Source organism: Narcine bancroftii, chromosome 14, assembly GCF_036971445.1.
Source record: "Narcine bancroftii isolate sNarBan1 chromosome 14, sNarBan1.hap1, whole genome shotgun sequence".
In the NCBI taxonomy this organism is placed as follows: Eukaryota; Metazoa; Chordata; class Chondrichthyes; order Torpediniformes; family Narcinidae; genus Narcine; species Narcine bancroftii.
Genome location: NC_091482.1, coordinates 47,027,164 through 47,049,472, shown reverse-complemented (window position 1 = coordinate 47,049,472; position 22,309 = coordinate 47,027,164). Strand labels below are relative to the sequence as shown.

Here is a 22,309-nt window from a genome sequence, read left to right as displayed (position 1 = left end):
ATCCATCATTAAGCCCCCTGATAATTTTACAGACAACTGACTAGTCATCTTTTTTATTTTGCTTTTACAGCAAAATAAAAGTACTCCCAATTTGATCTTTCCTAGAGGTTACATGTCTCATAACAATTGTTAGGCCTTGGTCACAGGACTGAAATGTAACTTTCAAATGCAGAAAACCATGCTAATTTTAGAGGAGCTCCCTACACAAAAAAATAATCTGTAATCCTAGTAGACTTGTGCTGAGAGAGGAAGTCTGACTATTCTCACGTGCTTTGTACATACCTTCCATGAAGAGAACATTGCTCCAGCTGAAGACTTCATTGCCTCAGTTCCCCAGAGCGCAACTTCAAGGTCACCAATTGCAATAGGTCAGTCATCTTTTGGACCTCGATGCAAACAGTGGTAATTAATCCATCAGAGATGTGAAAGAAGCAGAAAAAACTGAGCAGGTAGCCTTGTCAAAGGGTGTTGCCGTGTACATATTGAAGGATGCAGAGAATTGTCTTCCCCCCCCCCCCCAACCATTCAAGGTATGTTGGCTTTGCAGGCTGACCCAGCATTTATTTGCTCATCCCTAATTGCCCCCAAGGCTGTGTTGGCCTTCCAGAACTACTGCAGTCCTTAAGATGTGGGAATACTCACAATGCTGGAGGTCGAGAACCTGGTTGGGTGGTGCCAGAACAACAATCTTGCTCTTAAAGTCACCAAGGCCAAGGAGCTGATTGTTGAATTGAGGACAGAGGTTGAGGGGCACATAGCTGTCTGCATTGATGGGAAGGAGGTAGAGAGTCAGAAATCCTTGGGAATCCATATTTCAGAAGACCTTTCCTGGAGTGTAAGGAATGGGTTAATAAAATTATGATAAAATATATCTTAAAAGGGGTAAGATTATGAGGTTTAGTCATTAGATCACATTTCACAAAGGCTAAAGTGCCATGCAGGGATAGACTTCGTGTCTCCAGTGGCTTTGTTATGACAATGGAAGAGTACTTGTAGGACTTCACAAGTAGGTGTTTTATTGGACTGATGTTGTAGAATTGAAATGGACTATTGTCTTTAAAGAAACAGCATGTTTGAACAGATGTCCAGGCTCAAGAAATTGATTAATCTTTTATTGCTAAATTGGTGCCAGCCATCCAAATTTCTGGTGAAGTCTGCTGTTCTGAGAAGCATTTTGTGGTTTTACAAACAGAGGGAAAAAAAGTCATTCTTTTTGGGGGGGGAAGGGGGAGAGAGAAAGAGTTCGTTTACTACAGCAGTTGGTCTGCAAGTTTGTAGACCTGCTACAAATCCCCATTTCAAGACAGGTTTTGAGTTCCGGGTTCAGCCTATAATAAATCTCAATTGAGAACAAAGAACATTTATTATACAACAATGCAAAGTTGGGTGCTTCCCCTTACCCTTGGAATACACACACACACTGGGGCTCACCCAACTTTTATACAGTTGATTTCAGTATAGGAATACCCCCCCCCCCCCCTTACATTCTTCTGCCTCCTGGATGAGTTTGGCATTAGGCAATTCTGTCTGCCTAAGTGCTGTTTCTGTGAACTTGGAGGACCAGGGGGTATCCTGTCGGTGTCCCATCATGTCATTGTCCTTATTCACACCTTCCTGACTCTCAGGGCTGACTAACACATGCAGAACTTGCTAATTCTGTCTAAGGCTAGAAGACCCTTATCTTATTCAGACTAACTTTACTTCCTACATTCTATTATCTATTATCTATCCTTATCTTATTCATACTGGTGAACTTGCTGATTCTGTCTAAGAGGCTAGAAGATCCTTATCTTATTCAGACTAACTTTACTTCCTACATTCTAATATCTATTCTTATCCTATTCATACTGGCTTTATTCATTACACATATATCTATACTAGTTTCCTCATCTTTATATTTTTATATCAGTTTTACTCATCTCTCACAATCCTCACTTTTCTTTTAGATCAGTGTTACTCATCTCTCACAAGGGGAAAAAGAACTCTGTGGAAACCTGGAAGAAGAGGTTATCTTTTGGAAAAACCCACGAGGGGGGAAAGTTTCGGGGGGAAAGTTTCTTCGGCAAGACATTGAAATGGCTGATTGAAGGAGATCAGTTTGTGTGTCCAACAAACAATGACCATCTCTCGGAAACCAACAAAGACCTTCGTGAGCTGTAACAATTTAAGTTAAAGCACCAGAGCCTGGTGAATATAATAAATGTTAAATTCTGTGCACAGTATGGAAAATCACCTGAAACCAGTAAACTTAGAGAAAAGTGAATGATTGGATACATGTGCGCTTAGAATTAGAAGGGGGTTAAGTTAAATTAAATTAATGGTAATAAGTAAAATATTGATACTATTATGTATTAAGAACATAAAACCATTTTTCTTCGTAGCCATTGAATTGGTGAATTTCTGTCGCTGCTTAGGCAATTCTGTCTGCCTACGTGCTGTTTCTGTGAACTTGGAGGACCAGGGGGTATCCTGTCGGTGTCCCATCATGTCATTGTCCTTATTCACACCTTCCTGACTCTCAGGGCTGACTAACACATGCAGAACTTGCTAATTCTGTCTAAGGCTAGAAGACCCTTATCTTATTCAGACTAACTTTACTTCCTACATTTGGGCTCATAACAGGAGCCAGCACATCGAGACAATTGTGAGGAAGTCACATCAACACCTCTCCTAAGTAGTCTGAGGAAATTCTACATGTCATTGGATACTCCATCAAACTTCTACGGGTACACTGTGGAAAGTATACTGGCTTATTTCATCACAGCCTGGTTAAGCAATTCAAAGGCCAAGGAACACAGAGGCAGTAAACAGAGCCAGGTCCATCACAGGCTCCGACCTCCCATCTACATTCAAAGTTCCTTTTAATAATACATAAAATTGTTCCATACACAACGTACTTCAACCTTTGTCTGCCATAAGGCAAACAGTCAACACGAGCATTGCCCCAAACAAGAGAAAGTAAAAGAAAGTACCCTCAGAGAAACTGAGTGCCCATGGACTCACCTCCAGCGCTCCCGCAGCATCTGAGGCTGCAGACTCATGTTCAACCTGTCAGCAGCCCAAGCTCCAGGTCCCAAACCATTAGGAAGCCTTCAGCACCCGAAGCCCTTCAGGAGCTCTTCGTGCCTTCAGCACCCTCTGGAATTTCCAGTTCAAGGCTTTTTGAATTCCTCAGAAAGGGACCCCCATCACCCTGGTTACAACCTCTTCTCACTGCTACCATCAGGCAGAAGATAGAGGGCTAACCACGAGGTTGAACCTTTGTCTGCCACAAGGCAGACACCATGAGCATTACCTGCTGCCCCAAACAAGAGATACAAAAGTTTCTTTCCAACAGTTATCAGATTCTTGAACCTCCCTTGGTTCGCTAATCATAGACAATTCTACAGCATAAAATGGGCTGTCTACACTATTGCGTCACCTCTGGGATTATTGTGAATATTATCTATTCTTGTATACTTATTGTTTATTAGTTTACAATTATAGTTTTTTTCTTTACAAATACCTGTTCAGATGCAGAAAGTACGAATTTCTGTGCATTATGCAATGCGTATGACAATAAATGTAATCGTCATCAATACTGTTAGGCAGGGGGTTACAGGATGTTGACCCAATGTCAGAGAAAGAATAGCAATACAACGTAAGATGTAGGAGCGGAATTAGACTGCAAGTCTGCTCCGCCATTCAAATCGTGACTGCTGCATTTTCCACTCAATCCCATTCTCCTGCCTTCTCCCTTTGACACCATCGCTAATCAAGAAGCTATCAACCCCCACTTTAAGTATACCCACTGACTGATCCTCCACAGCCAACGATTTCCACAGATTGGCCACCCTCTGGCTGAGGAACTTTCTCCTCATCGCTGTTGTAAACACATCCTTTTATTCTGAAGCTGTGCTAGACCCTCTCACAACTGGAAATGTCTCTTTATCCACTCGATCTAACCCTATAGTTCCACATAAAGGTGGCGTGTTGCTTGGAGAGCAACTTGCAGATGGCATTGTCATCTCTTTCTCTGCCCTCGTCTTTTAAGCTTGTGGTGGCCTGGGTGTGTAAAGGTGCTGCCTACTGAGTTGTTGCAGTGCATCCTGTAGCTGGTGAAAACTGCTACAACTGGTGGTGTAAGTAAATGGTCAAGTCCTGGCCTCAGTTCCAATATCAAAATCTTCCACCATTAGCAACAAATTCAGTGTCATGTATCATATTGCAGCTCCATATGAAGGAATAACCACCCCAAAAGGCGACACTGGATGCAAAAGGAACATCTATGGTCACCACATCCTCTTCATAACTTGTTTTTTGTTGGCGCGATTATCTTTCTGTGAAGCTGCTTTCTCTTATCTGGCTTGACTTTTGTTTTTTTTTCTTTTCTCTGCTCCTTTTCCAGGGTACGTCTGCCCCTCCACTGTGACATCTGCACGACATTCACGATTGTGGTGGTTAGGGTGCCTATCAGGAATTTCACCATTCTCAAGGAGCTACTACAATCTTGGATTTCAAAGTCTATGGGTTAGTGCTAAAGGACAGCTGCTTTTACTGACAGTTGAAGATGTAAATCTTGAAATAATCTCTCTTCCCTATCATACAGAATTACACCATTGACACACGTCCTACCAAACTCCATCTCTATAGAGAATGCTCAATTACTTAAGACACTGTCCTACTTGGAGATTAGGAAATGAAATGTAGGTTAGGATCTATATTGCTTTCAAAACAAAAGTTAGAATATTTCAGAAAATATATTTGAACTGCTGCTTCTATCCATCATGAGTGCTTAAAGGTCAGTGCAACTTTAGCTGCCATCGATTTGGCGTTAAGGGCAACTTTCCACAGAAATTGCAAGACATCATATTTTTCTGACCATGAGCATTGGTTTATTCTGTTTAAAATAAGATTTACCAACCCATAGTTTCACAGTTCAGGAAATTGGAACACAATTTTGAGTAATTTCCTTTGGAAAAAGTTACTGACAACTGTATTCTGCCCTTTGTATAAAAATTACATATTTGACTGACAAGTGCATCACAATGAAGGACAACAAAAATTAGATATAGTTTGAGCTGTCGTTCAATACAAAGGCTGATCAGAAAAAGTACAAAGTTGTACCAACTGTGCTCAAGTAGTGTCCCAGGTAAATATTCACAATACTGGTGAATGAAAAGAATCAACTCTTTCAAATAACATCACTGAAGTTACAGAGTGCCGATTGGTCTAGTTACCATCCATAAAAGTCATCAACAGTAATTAGCCCAAGGGAACCGGTTTTTAAATTTAAATATTACTATTTGAAGAGACAGCCTGTTCAATGTTAAGATGCAACTACAGGCAGATGATGGCATTGACCATACTTCAGTTGCATTCATTTTTCATTTCATTACAGCTCCAAGTCACTAGAAAACATGATACAATTTATTGATAATTAGGACCTGACCTCAGTTCCAACTTCAGAAACTTTCACAATATCCTACAAAATTCAACATCATGGATCCTATTGCAGCCCATATGAAGGAATGTCAACATCAAAAAGGCAACACGTGATGCAAAAGGAACATTTGTGATCACCTCTAACTCATCTACTTCATAACTCGTTTTTGTTAACACGATTATCTTTCTGTGATGCTGCTGTATGCTTTCTCTTTTCCGGCTTAACTTCGTTTTTCTTTTTCTCTGCTCCTTTTCCAGGATATGTCTGCCCCTCCACTGTAACATCAGTACAGCGTTCCTGGTTTATCAGGAAGTCTTTAATCTCCCAAGCATAACTTCCATCACGGAGCATAAAAATAGCTCGATCAGAACCAACAACAAATCTAGAAATAAAGGAAAAAGGAATTATTCTTGAATTTAAGAGTGAAATTCCAAAGAAAACAAAAAAAACCACAGCATGACAGTAACACTGGACAATGAGGATTTTGCTTCCTGAGCATTTTTGGGTGTATTTTATTGATTTTTGACTGATCTTGAAAATCACCGTATAATTTTCCTATCACGTACCATTTTTTTTAGATGCAACCTATTTATTTGTGTCCTATTTTATGTCTACTTCAAGCATACAAAACCATGAAGCGCAACGTTATCGAAAATTCATCTTCTGCATTCGCATTTGGACTTCTTCCTTGGTGCAGAGACGAACATGGTGAAGGGTTCCACCAGGACATTGCGACTGTGGAAAAGCGGTATCAGGGCAACCAAAATCCATCAATGCCAGCCACTTATTGTTTGAAACTGACATGGGAGGCATTAGATGCTGAGTACAAACGAAAAACAGTGGTAAAACATTTTTAAGTCTAACAATACGTCACTAGTGTTATGCGATTAAACATGCCAAATTCAATAAAAATCAACTTAATGATTCTCCAACTTGCTACGTGATACAGCAAGTCTTAAATTATCTTTGTATTCATCTTGAAGTTGTTTATCATAATCCCCCAATTATTTTTCAGGAGCCAAAGCTTTGGAAAAAAATTTCGCTGTCCAGTGTAATTCAACTGAGAAACCTGCACTAGAAGTTGGCAGGGCAAAAGGGGGTGCATTCAAGCTCCAAATTCTTAAGCAGTCCCAAGTACAGAGAAGAACAGCAGGTCCATTAACATGCAAGAGCTTGAATAATCACCAGTTAATTTGCAGCTTTAAGTTAGGATGACCGATTAGGCAATTGGACTGAGCAGATCCTGCATCATGGAAAGGGCTATCATGGATATTATGAGTTCAGCAAATAACAAATGCCCAGCCTAGAAAACATTTGGAATATTGTGCCATTTCTTGTCACCTCACAACAGGAGGATGTGGATGCAGAGGAAATTTACAAGTATACTGTCTGGATTGCAAATAGTTTGCACAATAGCTTGTGTGAATTTGGGTCTTTTCTCCTCAGAATAACAGAGGTTTGGATTGGGGGGAGGGGGGAGCGGCGAGATGTGATAGAGGTATACAAGATTATGAGAGGAATTGTGTGGATGGCCAGAAGCTTTTTCCAGGGTTGAAATGGCTAACATGAGGCTTTAAGGTGCTTGGGAGGAAGTAGAGGGGGAGATGTAAGAGGTATATTTTCACATAAAGGGTAGTGGGTGCATAGAATGAGCCTGCCAGCAATGCTGGTGGAGGCAGGTACATGGAACTGAACAATGGAGGGTTATGCAGTAGGAAAGTTCTAGACAGATGTTAGAGTAGGTTATTAGGTTGGCACAACGAAGGGCCTATGATATGGATTTCTATGCTCTAACACAATAGCTACACTGACAAAACATTCTTTAAAAAATAACGTTTATCTTTGACACTTGACAACTCTTTTCACCATAATATTCAGAAACTTACCTCTGAACATCATAATTTGCATTATATAGACTGCCCTGCCAAAGACTGGTGATCTCTTCAGTTTCCTTCTCAGTGGGATTCCCAGACACCGTTACAAATATCATTAACGTCTTGCCTTTCTTAGTTATCTTTAGAAGGTTTTCAGGATTGCTGGCATCAATTTTGGAAAAATCTATTGGCGGTGAAGTTCTCTTGTGTTCTGGTAGATCCCCTTCCTCTATGTCATCATCTTTCTGTGTAAAAAAATAAAGCATTATGAATTTCTGGCTAAGAATAAAATCCGTGCATTTCAGCTCCCTGGAGAAGACTACATCGAGCTACAAATTCACTTTTCTGTTCTGACTTTCTGCCACTCTGGCAGTGGCCCAGATCATTTGACTACGGCTCAATGGTTATCTGGCTCCCAGATATCCGTGTGGTGAGGAGTTTGAAGAGATTTAGTATTTCACCAAAGACTCCTGCAAATTTCTACAGGTGTACCGTGCAGAGCATCTGTCTGGTTGCATCAATGTCTGGTGCCAATGAACAGGGCAGAGAAAGACTACAGAGTTGTGAACTCGGCCATTAATCTACACTCCATCATGGACACCTACAAGTGTCCAAAGAAAGAAACCTCTATCCTCAAGGACCCTCACCACCAGGACGGCTTCACACTGCTACCATCAGGAAGGAAGTACAGGAGGCTGAAGACAAACACCCAACTTTATAAAAATAGCTTCTTCCCCTCAGCCATCACATTTTTTAAATAAACAATGAAGCACAGACTTTCTTTTCTTTTGCACTAATATATTGATATATTTTTTATTTTCACCTGTGACGCTGCCAAAAAACAGTGAATTTCGCAACCTGTTTATGACAATAAATCCTGATTCTGATAAACATATGCTCCACTATGTGAATTATATAATTTATTAAACATGGAGACTTCACACAAAGACATGAACCTCCTGATTCAGGGGTAGTTTTTTTTTTCCTGCTGTGATCAGACTCTTGAAGGTTTCTTTTAAAAAAGTGATACCCCTTCACTGTTTAACTACTTTTCTCTGTACCACATGTACACAATGCTGGAGAAACTCAGCTGGTCAAACTGTGCCTTAACTGCAAAGATAAAGACATTACATCCTGACCTTTTTTTACTTGCCTTTGTTTCATTATTGCACTACCTACTGCACTTAAGCATGACCTGACTTGCATGCATAGCATACAAAGTTTTTTCCCCCTGTATCTTGGTAGAAGTGACAAAAGCAATTCAATTCCTAGTCTAATGGAAGCAAGGCTTTCAGGATCCCGATGTGAAAATCTAAAACTAATATTCCATCTACCTTTTTAATGGCTTGCTTCAACTCCACTTGTGGTTACAGAGAAGGTCAGGTGAGTATGGAGAAGATGTAGAGAAGTCGAGTGAATTTACCCACTTAGTTCGAGATAAATGGAAAAGCCAGTGAGATGGTGAGAAAATGAAACCAGCTTATGTTACTTTAGAAGTAACATGAGAGGAAGCTTCTTCACTCAGAGAGGGGTGGCTGAGTGGAAAAGGTGGTTGCAGCAGGGTCAATTTTATCATTTAAGAGGAGGTTGGATGAGAACATGGATGTGAGGGGGTTGGAGGGTTATGGGCAGGGAGCAAGTAGGAGGGAGCAGGTAGGTAGGACTAGTAAAGTTTAACTTAAATCAGTGCGGACTAGAAGGGCCAATATGACCTGTTTCCGTACTGTAATTTTTATATGGTTATATGCACTTAAATGTCCCTTATGATGGAGGTAGCACAAAGGTGCACCTTAGACTGATTATTCAGAGACCAACACACTGGCACAGCTTGTACACTCACTGTCCCAGAGTCCAATGTTCCAGGTTCAAACTTGTCCTCCAGGGTTGTTCACAAAGTTTACACATTCATCCTGTGACTACTTGGAACTTGTTGAATGATGGAGGGGAGTTGATGGGAACATAGTATGGGATTAATGTAGCACAAGTGTCTTTGGCTTGGCTTCGCGGACCAAGATTTATGGAGGGGGTAAAAAAAGTCCACGTCAGCTGCAGGCTCGTTTGTGGCTGACAAGTCCGATGCGGGACAGGCAGACACGATTGCGATGGATGCTTAATGGTCAGACTCAAAGGGCCTGTTTCCATGCTGCATGTCAACAGTAGACTGACTGGATCTCCTTCACCTCAACATTAGAATAAAAGTCAATTCCACTAAAACAGAAAATTCTTTATAGAACTTTTCAGAGTAGATGCAGAGATAAATATTACACCTAAAACAGGGGTAAGAATAAGACTCAAAAGCCCCTGTGACACTGCCACTAAACATGGGTTGAACCAGGCAAGTTAGTGGGTATTCAGAGGATTACCTGCCTGTGCGCTTGCTCCCAACCAGGTTGTGGGGGCACAGTAAAAATCAACCAGGTTCTGATACAACCCAGGGGGCTGTATCTGAGCTCAGCTGAGTTGACTCAACTCCAATGTGAACAGCAACTTGTTCAATCAGGTTCCATTAGTGACATCAGTCTAGTAGTTTTAATATCAGTGCAGTTATATTTCGAATGTTTTGAGCATTGGTATTAATTACAAGGAGCAAAGATTTGACACTAAGTCTGCTAGATTGAGAGGGAGCTGGTCTGTAGGTTTGTCCTAAGTTTGAACAGTCTGAAGCCCACTGCAGTAATTTTCCAATGCTCTTTCTAACATTGCACACATCTTATTAAATTGTGTGTGTATGTGCTTTATTCCCCTTACGATTTCACTGCTCTGAAAATACATAAAATATGTCCCTCAGAATGTCACCACTGAAGGCTGCCCCCCCCCCCCCCCTTAGATCTGCGATATCCACAGGAACCAGGGAATTCATGGTCCAGTGTGAGCGGCTCAACCAGTATTGCAACACGGATCGTTTACTCGCCTATTTAGTGGGTTGCCTGTGTGAAAGGGGCTAAAAAAAAGTTGTGCACCAGGAAAGTGCGGATGCTGTGATTGTAGTGCGATACTCAAAAGGGCTGGAGAAACTCAGCAGATACCGCAACATCATTGGGAATTAAAGGCTAACCAATGTTTGCGGTTGAACCCATCAAGGTAAGAGCAAAATATAGGCAGGTACAGGTACCTGAACAACAAGGTGGGGGTAGGACGGGGGGAAAGAGGGGAAGCAGGAGTATAGGCTAACAGTTAAGAGGTCATGGTAGAAGAATAGAGGGAAAATAAAGCTGAGATAGAGGATGGGAAGCTGCAGGAAATGAAACAGAGGGATAGAAGGATCCGTTAAATTCCCCCCCCCCCCCCCCCGAGTGTCTCTCTTTCCAAACGATGGAAATACTTAGCATGTCAGGATCCATGTGTAGAAAGAGAAATTGATTCGATGTTTCTGTTTAAGATTTCTACACGTGCATTTTTTTTTGTTTTAGAAGTCTCTACCCCAAGATTGCAGAGGTTCCATTTCCAGGCATATTCACAATAGAAATCAATAGTTTCTGTCTATTAGGGAAAATGGGCCATACTTCAAAAGAAAAGCATGGTCTCACTAAATGGCAGAAATGGCAAGAGGTGCCAAATGACCTAATAATGTTTGTTTTTCTTATGCCATTTTTTTTAATATAAAGAAAAATCTACTTTTGTCCCTAGAATCTCAATACTTTTCAGTTGTTTTAATAGAGTCACATATGGTGATATAGTCATGCAGTCTGACCATTTGGTCCATAACCTTCAGAACATTTCCTATCAAATATCCTTTGAATGTGAAAATTGTACCCTCTTCTATAGTTTTCTCTGGCAGCTCTTTCCAGATATGAACCACTGAGTGGGAAAAGTTGCCCTTAGAATCCTCTTAAAGCTCTGCCCTTCTTCTCCACCTTAAACATATGCCCCCTAATTCTAGAATTGCCTCCCCTTGGAAAAGGATTGATCATTCACTTTATCCATGCCCTCATAATTTTGTAACTCTCTACAAAGCCACATGTCAGCCTCACACTCTAGGGCAGCCTTTCTCAACCTTATTTGTTGGCTACGCTTCTCCCCCCCCCCCCCCACCTTAGAACTCTGTTCAACATTTATGGACCCCCTTCCTGTGAAGCAGTCAAGTTTCTTCTGTACTGCTCTCTTACCAACTACATAAAAAACAAAAAATATTTTATGATTTCTGTCTGTGCCCCCCTTTAATGTTCCGTGGGCACATTTGAGAATGGCTGCTATAGGAAATAATAACCCAGCCTATTTAACTTCTTCCTATGACTGAGTCCCAACAACATCATGGTGAATCTCCTCTGCACTCCTTCCAACAATTTAATTATCATTATCTGGTGAGCAGTAATAAAAAATTCCATCTATCGACATATCTGTCATTGTATGAAGCAGTACACCAGGCCCTTTGTCCCTCTTGACTGTACCAAACATGATGCCCCAATCAAACTAAACTCTGCCACTTGCAACTGATAGACCTCCCGCCACTCTCTTCATATTCTAAAAGCTTCTTAAAAGTGACTATTGTACCTGCTTCCTCTATATTCTTGGCAGCCCTTTCTGCACATCCACCTTTCTCTGTATAAAAAAAACTGACCCACAATTCTCCCTGAAACTCTTCTTCCCTCCCCCCCTCCCCCCATCTAAAAGCACAAACTAGTATGTGACTCTTTTACCCAGGGATATATATTCTGTCTACTTTATCACTAGCTCTCATGATTTAATGAAAGGTCGTGACTCAAAAAACAACTCATTTGTCCAACCTCTCCCCATAACTTCTGCCCTCGAAACCAGGCAACATCCTGGTAAACCTCTTCTGTTCCCCTTTCAAAGCTTCCACATCCTTCCTGTAATGGGCTGATCAGAAATGCACATGGTATGCCAAATGCAACCTAACTAAAGTTTTCAATAGCTGCTCAAGACTCCCTTAGATTTGTATTCAATGGCCTGCCCAATGAGGCCTTCTCTACCATCCTATCCACTTGTGCGGTCACTGTCAAGGATCTGTGGACCTCAACCCCTGACTTCTCTACACATCCTTGCTTTTAAGAGCCTCACCCTTAACTGTATACGTTACCCTTACATTTGGCCTCCCAAAGTGTAACACCTTACTATCGTCCGCATTAAACTCCATCTGCCATTTCTCTGCCCATACTTGTAAACATCCTGTTGTATTCTTTGATAGGCCTCTACACCACCCAATCATTTTATTATCTCCAAACTTACTAACCCACTCATCTACCAACAAGCCCCCACCACCAATCACTGGCCACACCTTTTAATTCAGCCTGTCTTGACAACCTTATCAAATGCCTTCCTAAAGTCCATGTGGACATCTAGCACCCTATTCTCATCACCATCTTTGTCACCTCTTCAATAAAAACTCAATCACATTATTAAAACATCACCTGCTCCACACAAAGCCACGTTGACAGTCCATAACCTCACCAGGAATTTTCAAACAGGCACATGTCCTATCCCCAAGTAACCTCTCCACTAGTTTCCCATCAATGATATGAAGTTTACCGACCTATTGGATTACCCCAATTTCCCTTCTTGAATGAAGGTACAACATTAGCTACTCTCCAATGAATTCACATGCTGCCAGTGATCTTCATCAAAGCTCAGCAATCTCCTCACTTGCGTCTTTTGTCTGTGCTACATTCTATCAGGCCCTGGGAACTTACCCAATTTAATGTTCCTCAAAAGATCCAGTACTACTCTTTCTTGATCTCAAAATGTCCTAACACATGAGCATTCTCTACATTATACTTCCTATCACTATCCTCCACATCCTTCTCCATATGGATGCAAGTATTCATTTTTGCACCACACCCACATCCTCGAATTCCAAATTCCTTTGTCCTTGAGTGATCCAATCATTTCTCTAGTCATCCTCTTGCTTTGAATGCAAATATGCCTTTTAATTCTGCTCACTTGGACAATTTAACTGTTTATCTGTTGTGCTGGCGTGATCTAACAGCAGGAGTAGTCTATATGGCCTCGTGCAACTGTTTTACAATACAATATCATAAGTGAGAAGGTTATATGGCTTTATGCAACAGTTCTATAACTCAATATCATGGGTGATTCGCTATCCCAGTACAATACATTTGCTCTCTCCCCATACCACCAAAATTTAGGCATACAGCACAGTAATAGGTTCTTCCAGCCCAGGAATCTGTACTGTCCAAAAACTCCAATGTTAAAAAAAAATGGTGGCACTGCCAGAGCTGATGTGACAGCAGCACTGCTGCTGGTAAGGGGTGCGAGATTACACAAATGGTGAATCTTTGACTTACAGCAGGCAGAAGTTAATTTTGTGTAATATTTCATGTTCTGTACTATTAAATGACAATAAAGAAATCTTGAATCTAACCTACAGCCCCCATACTTTTTGAAGGCTGGAAGGAAACCAAAGTTTCCAGAGGAAACCCACGCTGCCGTGGGGAGAACATACAAATAACTTATAAACAGTGCCGTATTCTAACCTGGGTCGCTGGTGTTGCAATAGCATTGCACTAACCATGCTGCCCACCTTCTGTAGTAGAGAACCCCACACGTTCACCACAGAGTTTAATAACAACTTTTCTGGGCACTATATGTTTCACCCCATATCCTGAAGTTGATCCTCCCACACACCATCCTTGTTACATCCACTGACCAGCTGTCAGAATTTTGTATGTTTCAAGTAAAGAAAAATAGTGGGGAGGTCATGAAGCATGTAAGGATAACCGAGGAGGTAGTGATGGCTGTGTTAAAAAAGATAAAGGTGGATAAATCTCCCGGACTGGACAAAATATTCCCGAGGACACTCAGGGAGTCTAGTGGACAGTTAGTGGGGCCATTAACAGAGATATTTAGGATGTCACTGGCCACGGGGGTGGTGCCAAAGGATTGGAGGGTGGCGCATGTGGTTCCTCTGTTTAAGAAAGGGTCCAAATGCAAACCTGGGAATTATAGGCCTGTAAGTCTGACGTCTGTGGTGGGCAAGTTGATGGAAAGTGTTCTGAGGGATGCTATTTACAAATTTTTGGAGGTACAGGGATTGATAGGGAGTAATCAGCATGGTTTTGTCAGGGGTAGATCATGCTTGACAAACCTGATTGAGTTCTTCGAGGGGGTTACAAAAAAGGTTGATGAAGGGAAAGCTGTGGATGTTGTCTATTTGGACTTTAGTACAGCTTTTGACAAAGTTCCCCACAGGAGGTTAGGAAAAAAGGTGGAGGCATTAGGTATAAATAAAGAGGTAGTGAAATGGATTCAGCAGTGGTTGGATGGGAGGTGTCAGAGAGTAGTGGTAGAAAATTGTTTGTCCAATTGGAGGCCGGTGACTAGTGGAATTCCTCAGGGTTTGGTCCTGGGTCCACTATTATTTGTTATATATATTAACGATCTGGATGTAAGGGTGGAGAATTGGATAAGCAAGTTTGCGGATGACACAAAGATTGGTGGTGTTGTGGACAGTGAGGTAGATTACCGTAGATTAAAAGGTGATTTAGGAAGGCTGGAGGTGTGGGCTGAGAAATGGCTGATGGAATTTAATACAGATAAATGTGAGGTGCTACATTTTGGAAAGGCAAATTTAAATAGGTCATATACATTGAATGGTAGACAATTGAGGAGTGCAGAGCAACAAAGGGATTTAGGAGTTATGGTAAATAGTACCCTCAAGGCTGATACTCAGGTAGGTGGTGTGGTGAAGAAGGCATTTGGAATGTTGGCCTTCATAAATCGGAGTATTGAATTCAAGAGTAGGGAGGATATGATGAAGTTGTACAAGGCATTGGTGAGGCCAAATTTGTAGTGTGTACAGTTTTGGTCACCAAATTATAGGAAAGATATAAACAAAATAGAGAGAGTGTAGAGAAGGTTCACGAGAATGTTGACAGGATTTCAGGGTCTGAGTTACAGGGAAAGGTTGTGCAGACTGGGGCTTTTTTCTCTGGAGCATAGAAGATTGAGAGGGGACTTGATAGAGGTGTTTAAGATTTTAAAAGGGACAGACAGAGTAAATGTGGATAGGCTTTTTCAATTAAGAAAGGGGGAGATTCAAACTAGAGGACATGGTTTAAGATTGAAGGGGGAACATGAGGGGAAATTTCTTTACGCAGAGGGTGGTGGGGATGTGGAATAAGCTTCCGGCAGACGTGGTCGAGGCGGGATCATTGGTTACATTTAAGGAAAGACTGGATCGTTACATGGATAGGAGGGGACTAGAGGGGTATGGACCGGGCACTGGTCAGTGGGACTAGGAGGGTGGGGATTTGCTACGGCATGGACTAGTAGGGCCGAACTGGCCTGTTCTGTGCTGTAAGTGGTTATATGGTTATAATGAGATCACTTCTCATTCTTCTAAATTCTAGTGAATTTAAGACTGATCAACACAATCCCATCATTAAACAGTCCTGACATCCCAGAGATCAGTTTGATGACATCCCTTCTCAATTAAGGAGGCAAAAACTACACAGTACTCCGGGTGTGCTCTCATCGATGCTCAATGATGACCATAGAAAGAGATCCATGTTCTGGTTCTCAAAAATCTCCTCCTATGAAGGACAATATATTTTTGCCTTAACTGCTTGCTTCACCTGGATACTAACTTTCCATGAACAATGCAATGCTACCTCAGTGTCTGTACATAACCCAACCTGTCACTATTTAAATACTCTGCTTTACTGCTTATCCAGCCGACATGAACAATTTCACATTTATATATATTGTATCTGCCATCATTTTATAGTATGCACCATAGCCTCCCTGCTCATATATTATACACCACAAATAAAGACCAGTAACCCAAGTCCTTCAGGGTTCCTTGATCTCCAGTACTCCCAAAGCACTACCATTCATTGTGCAAGTCCCCCCCAAAACAATCACCTCGCATTTACCAAACTTGTAATCCATTTTCTAGTTATCTTGTCTGATGTTTCCTATGAATAAATAGCCCAGTTACCAGGATAATACCTTGATAACAACAAATCTTGTGACTTGTTCTGATTCTGAAGCCCAAAACATTGGTTATCTACCTTTGCTATCCAAAGAGGTGACAAGACTCTCCCCACCAGGTTCAGGACCAGATGCTCCCCCCTCCACCTTCAGACTCCTCAACCACAAACGCAATCGTGCTTTTTTTTTCCTCCTCCCTGTCTTTACATTTATCCATTATGTGTGCAGTTGTTCTGCACTCCCAATTAGTGCCTGGCCCACAGGAAAACCCAACTCAAGGTTGTATGCATGCACTCTGGCAATAAATCTGCGCTCTAAAGGACACTTGAGCTTCTCCAGCATGGTGCTTTTCATTCAACAGCGGAAATGTCCAGCCTCGCATCTTTCCTTCCATGCTCAACCCCGCACTTTTTAAACTGCTGGAAGTTTTACAGATCCGTCTCAGGATTAACCCGACGGCTCAACCCCGGGTAATGGTTGGAGCGCGTGCGGGGAGACCGGGACCCGGGGGGGGGGGGAGGGAGAAGGGGGGAGGGGGAAGGGAGAGGGGGAAGGGGAAGGGGGAAGGGGAAGGGGGAAGGGGGAAGGGGAACGGGGAGGGGGGGAGGGGAAAGGGGGAAGGGGGGAGGGGGGAGGGGAAAGGGGGAAGGGGGGAGGGGGGAGGGGGGAGGGGAAAGGGGGAGAGGGGGAAGGGGGAGAGGGGGAAGGGGGGGTCACTGTGCCCGCCAGCAGGTCGCCCAGCCCGGTCCAGACAGCCCAGCCAGCTCCCTCGCACTCCTCCAGCAGGGTGAGCAGGCCGCGGTGGTGCTGCAGCCCGGCCCGGCCCGGCCGGTCGGTTACCTCCCACTCCTCCAGCAGCCTCGCCATATCGGCATCGTTGTAGTCGCGGATGTCCTTTTTCTTCTTCCCGCCCTTCGGTCGGTTCCCTTGGCCGAGGACGCCGCTCATCATCATGGTCAGCGTGAGCAGCAGCAGCAGCAGACGCCGCCTGCTCCCCGCCATTTTGCCTCTGGGCGAAGTGCGCCTGCGCGGAGATCCACCCCGAGGCGACGTCACCGAGGGCGGCCGTTCGGCCCTTGCCACTGGGAGCGGCGGGAAGTCAACGGGAATGGACGGAAGTGACGTAGAGTGGAGCAATGGGGTATGACAGCACCGACCAGAAAAGAAACGGTTGGAGGAGCCCGGCGGGGCGAGCAGCAAACCGTGGAGGAAAGGATTCAGATTCATGGTCAGGGACCCTCAATAACATCACATCCACCCCCTTGAGAGTCTTTTTCCTGCGGGTGAGTCAGAATTTGGCAGTGCAAAGGAAAACGACTCAACGTGCCCATGTGAACAAATAAATGCAAAACAGAGAGAATTCCAATCAATAAAGTGCGAAAAGCAGAAAATGAGTTGGTGCATGAGGAGTCTGATGGTGGAGGGGGAGCAGCTGGTCCTGAACCTGGGGGTGGGAGTCTTGGGGCACCGACACCTCTTTCCTGATGGCAGCAGCGAGAACAGAGCGTGTGCTGGGTGGTGTGGATCCTTGATGATGGCTGCTGCTCTCCGAGGGCAGCGTTCCCTGTAGATGTACCCAACAGTGGGGAGGGTTTTGTCTGTGATGTCCTGGGCTGTGTCCACTACCTTTTGGAGGGCTCAGGGGTATTGGTGTCTCCATACCAGACCGTGATGCAGCCGGTCAGCACATAACCACCACACCTCCGTAGAAATGTTTTGCCAGGGTTTCTGATGTCATGACAAAGCTCCGCAAACTCCTGAGGAAGTAGAGGCGCTGCCGTGCTTTTTTCATGATGCCATTGATGTGTTGGGTCCAGGAAAGATTCTCCAAGAATGTGACTCCCAAGAACCTAAATGTGCTCACCCTCCCCACCTCTGATCCCCTGATGATCACTGGATTGTAAACATCTGGTTTTCCCTTCCTAAACTCCACAATCAGCTCCTTGGTTTTGGGGATATTCAGTGTGAGGTTATTGATAGTACACCATTCAGCCAAGTTTTCAATCTCCCTCCTTGACTTTTTGCCCTAGATGCTCCTTTTTATATAACCCAACATGACCTCAGTGTATTGTTTGCAAATTTGTAGATGGTATTGTTATCGTTCTGAGTCATACACTCATCAGTGTAAAGCGAGTAGATCAGGGGGTTAAGTATGCAGTCAGTGGCTAAGTATCAGTGCTCTCGTACTGATGGTAATTGTAGAGGAGATGATTTTTTTAAATTTAGTTTTAATATATAGCACAGTAGCAAGTCCTTCTGGCCCATGAGCCTGTGTTGCCCAAATACCCTTCAACCTCTGTACGTTTTGAAAAGTGGCAAGAAACCCCCGCAGTCACAGGGCGAAAGTGCAAACTCCTTACAGACAACTCTAGTTACGAACCTTGGTCACGGGCACTGTAATTACATTGTACTGACTGCTATGCAAACCACACCGCACAGGTCCTCCACTCCGAATGTTATTACCAATCTTCACTGATTGGAGTCTGGAGGTGGCTATTATGTCTCTGTGTTGCTTGCGAGGCATCTTAAATAACAAAAGAGACTTGACTCACTGATGCCTTCCACCACCTCAGGAAACTATTCACATACTCACATATACATATGCCCCACAGTGGTAAACTACAGTTACTACAGTGAGAATGCTGTATTCTTACATGGTTACAAAACAGTTCACATTATCCTGACTATATAACATCCCTCCTTCTCAAGGTAAATAAAAATGTAATGTTCTTTATCACTTTCTTTCCAGTGCAACTTAAGTAACTGAACTTGTACACTAATTTATTCACACAACTATTTTTAAATAATTCTTATTGATATTGCACAATCTTGTGGATTTGGCTGCGACCGTTGGACTCTTGTGTTGCGGGTCCACGTGTAGGTGATGTCGCTTGTTGTGCTTCACCTGACAACCGCTGTGTCGATGTTTCTGTATTAGTGGTTGTGGTCTCTTCACTTGATACTTCATTTGATATTGGTGTTGCAGGCTTTGCTGGTATTAAAGCTTTCTGCTTCATCACATCTTGTGATGGCCGGAAGTGAATTCTATTCCTCCTCACCTGATTGCAAGAGCCTGTCTCGACAATGTATGATCTTGGTGTCTCAGCTTCTCTGATGACCTTTGCTGGGGTCCATGTTTCCAACATCGGCTCTTGAATACGCACAAGCTGCCCTCTGAAGAGTTCTGGCGATGTTTGTGCATGTTTGTTAGAATGCTGACGTCCTTCTTGCATGTCAGCCAGTCTTCTTCTGGTTTCCTCCCGGTCTTCTGGAGGGTATATTTTTGGCAGAGTTTTTTTATATCTCCTGCCATTTAGAAGTTCTGCCAGGGATCATGTCAGCCCTTAAAGGTGTTGCTCTTAATGATAGGAGAGCTAGGGATGGGTCTTCTTTTGTTTCACGACACATAACTGTGCGTTTCACAGTTTGCTCTTGTCTTTCAATGAACTCATGACCTTTGGGGTAGTTTGGGGATGAAGTAGTGATAACAAACCCATACTCTGCACCCAGCTTTCTGAATTCTTGTGACGTGAACTGTGTTCCATTGTCACATATTACTTGCTCAGGTATTCCTTGTTCAGCAAGGAGTGCTCTAATTTCTGAGGTGATAGTTGACGCTCTCAGGTCTTTCACCCTTTTGATGAACAGAAACTTAGAGAAGTAACAGGCTACTATTAAATGCCACTCTTGCTTTTTGGTGAACATCTGCTCCCACTATGTGCCATGGCCTGATCGGTACTTCTGTAGAAATCATTTCCTCTTTTTGTTGTGTTTTTTAAAATAGCTCTTGAATGACAAATTGCTCTTCTGCTCAAACTTTTTAAATGATTCAACAATGTCTTCAGCCTCCCCATCCATCACTGGGGGAAACTGCTGTTGCTCCAGCCACTTTTTTCAGTAATGCTTTTTTCTCTTCTTCCCCTTCATATTTCAGTGACTTACAATCAACTGTATGGCTTTATTCTTGTTCTCTTATACCACTGCCACCATGTGTTGCTTCAGAGGTTTCTTAAATAACTTAGAAATGCAAGATTCAAATAACAAAAAAGACTTTACTTACCACACACACACACACACACACACACACACACACACACACACACACACACACACACACACACACACACACACACACAGAGACACACGCGCGCGCCACAGTGGTGCACTACAGTTACCATAGTAAGACAAGTGTATTCTTACGCGGTTACAAAATAGTTCACATTATCCTGACTATATAACAGTGACGAAATCTAGGATCCAATTACACAGTGGGGTATTGAGACCCAGGTCTTGAAACTTGCTGATAGTTTTGAGGGGATAATAGCATTGGATGCTGAACTGTAGTTGATAAAGAGCATCCTGGTGTTTGTGTCTTTGTCTCCCAAGTGTTCCAGGGGTTTATGTAGTGATACACTATCATTAATACCAAAAGGCTGGTGTTGCAGGACGACAAGCTTTAAATATCATAAGACTTGGACCATGCTCCTATTCTGGCCCGATCCCAAGACTCGTACTGAGGGACGGACTTGGCTTAATTGCCTTTATTAGGGGATTTCAGGGGTTGGAGTCACCGAGGGAAGGCGGGCCAACCATACATATACACAGTGCCAGTAACCAAGTAACAGTAGACAGTGGTATATCACCACATTCACCCCTCTTTTCAAAGAAAAGTCTTGGGGTGGAAAAATCCAGTGTCCATACAGATTTAGCCGGTCCAGTGGTCTTCTGTTCCTTGTGGACCGTCATGGTGCCGGCTGTGATGCAGCTGTCTTTTCCCGGTCAGGTGGGAGTATGTCAGGGGTTGGTGTACCCAGGGTGTGTTGGACGGTGCAGGAGTCAGGGCGGGGTGGTGGGGATAGGCCGTGGTGGTCATAGCAGCTGGTGCCTGGGTTGGGATAGGGTTCCCAGTTACAGGGGGTCAGTGAGTGTGGGAGGTAGTGCTGGGTCAGTGGTGGTCTCGGGGTCTCCTGCACAGGCCAGAACCCAGTCAGAAAATGTGTCTCCACATCCATCTGGGTACACCACATAGGCATTCTGGGGATTGGCATGAAAGCGGTGGATATTCTCAACCAGTGGGTCAGTCTTGTGGCCACGTACATGCCTCCTGAGTAAGACTGGGCCCGGGGACATCAGCCAAGATGGTAGTGTTGTTCCCGACGCTGATTTCCTGGGGAACAAAAGCACTCTTTTGTGAGGTGTGGTGTTGGTGGTGGAGCACAGGAGGGATCTGATTGTGTTGAGGGTATTGGGTAAGACTTCCTGCCACTGGGAGATGAGTAGACCCCTGGACTTTAAAGCTACTGTAGCATTCTCCCACTCCACCTCACCATTCTCCTGGGGTTATAGCTCATGGTTCTGCTGGTGACTATGCCCAGCGCCAAAAGGTACTGTCACAGGTCATCACTCAGAGGGGCTCCTGTTCTGGCCCGATCCCAGGACTTGTACTGAAGGCTTATCTCCCTTTATTAGGGGATTCCAGGGGGTGGAGTCACCGAGGGAAGATGGGCCAACCATACACAGTGCCAGTAACCAAGTAACAGTATACAGTGGTGTATCACCACATGTTGAGCCTGTGAGATGGCATATGCCGTAGACCTGTTGCTGCAGTTGGCATAACAGAATGTAAAATATTTAACGTTATGTGCTAGTGCAGTTTAATAAAGGTTTATTTCATTCTATGATTTAATTTTGTTCTGTTACTCACCATTGAAGAACAAAGAACTCTATTTTATTTAAAGACGTAATTGACAGTGTGATATTGTCAACAAAGTTCATTTGCAATTTATATAGTAATTCTTTCAAATTTTTTTTTAATTTAGACATACAGCATGGTAACAGGCTCTTTTGGCCCACGAACCCATGCCGCCCAATCACACCCAATTGGCCTACGACCCCAGTACATTTTGAATGGTGGGAGGAAACCAGAGTCCCCACAGAAAACCCACACAGACATGGGGAGAATGTACAAACTCCTTACAGACAGCGCAGGGTTTGAACCGCGGTCCTGATCGCTGGTGCTGTAACAGCATTGCGCTCATTGCTACACTAACCGTGATATGAACTTGTATGTTATATGACAAACAGTGAAGTATGCCTTAAT

The 22,309-nt window shown here is 43.3% G+C and overlaps 1 protein-coding gene across 1 annotated transcript; it reads right to left on the bottom strand.

The window, feature by feature from the left end:
• Nucleotides 1-4,851: 4,851 nt before the first annotated feature.
• On the bottom strand, nucleotides 4,852-17,242 carry mesd (mesoderm development LRP chaperone). Its single transcript, XM_069911832.1, has 3 exons — nucleotides 17,050-17,242; nucleotides 7,312-7,544; nucleotides 4,852-5,807 (listed from the first exon to the last, which is right to left on the bottom strand). The coding sequence occupies exons 1-3, from the start codon at nucleotides 17,209-17,211 to the stop codon at nucleotides 5,579-5,581; spliced, it is 624 nt and encodes a 207-aa protein (XP_069767933.1). The 5' UTR covers nucleotides 17,212-17,242; the 3' UTR covers nucleotides 4,852-5,578.
• Between the last annotated feature and the right edge of the window lie 5,067 nt (nucleotides 17,243-22,309).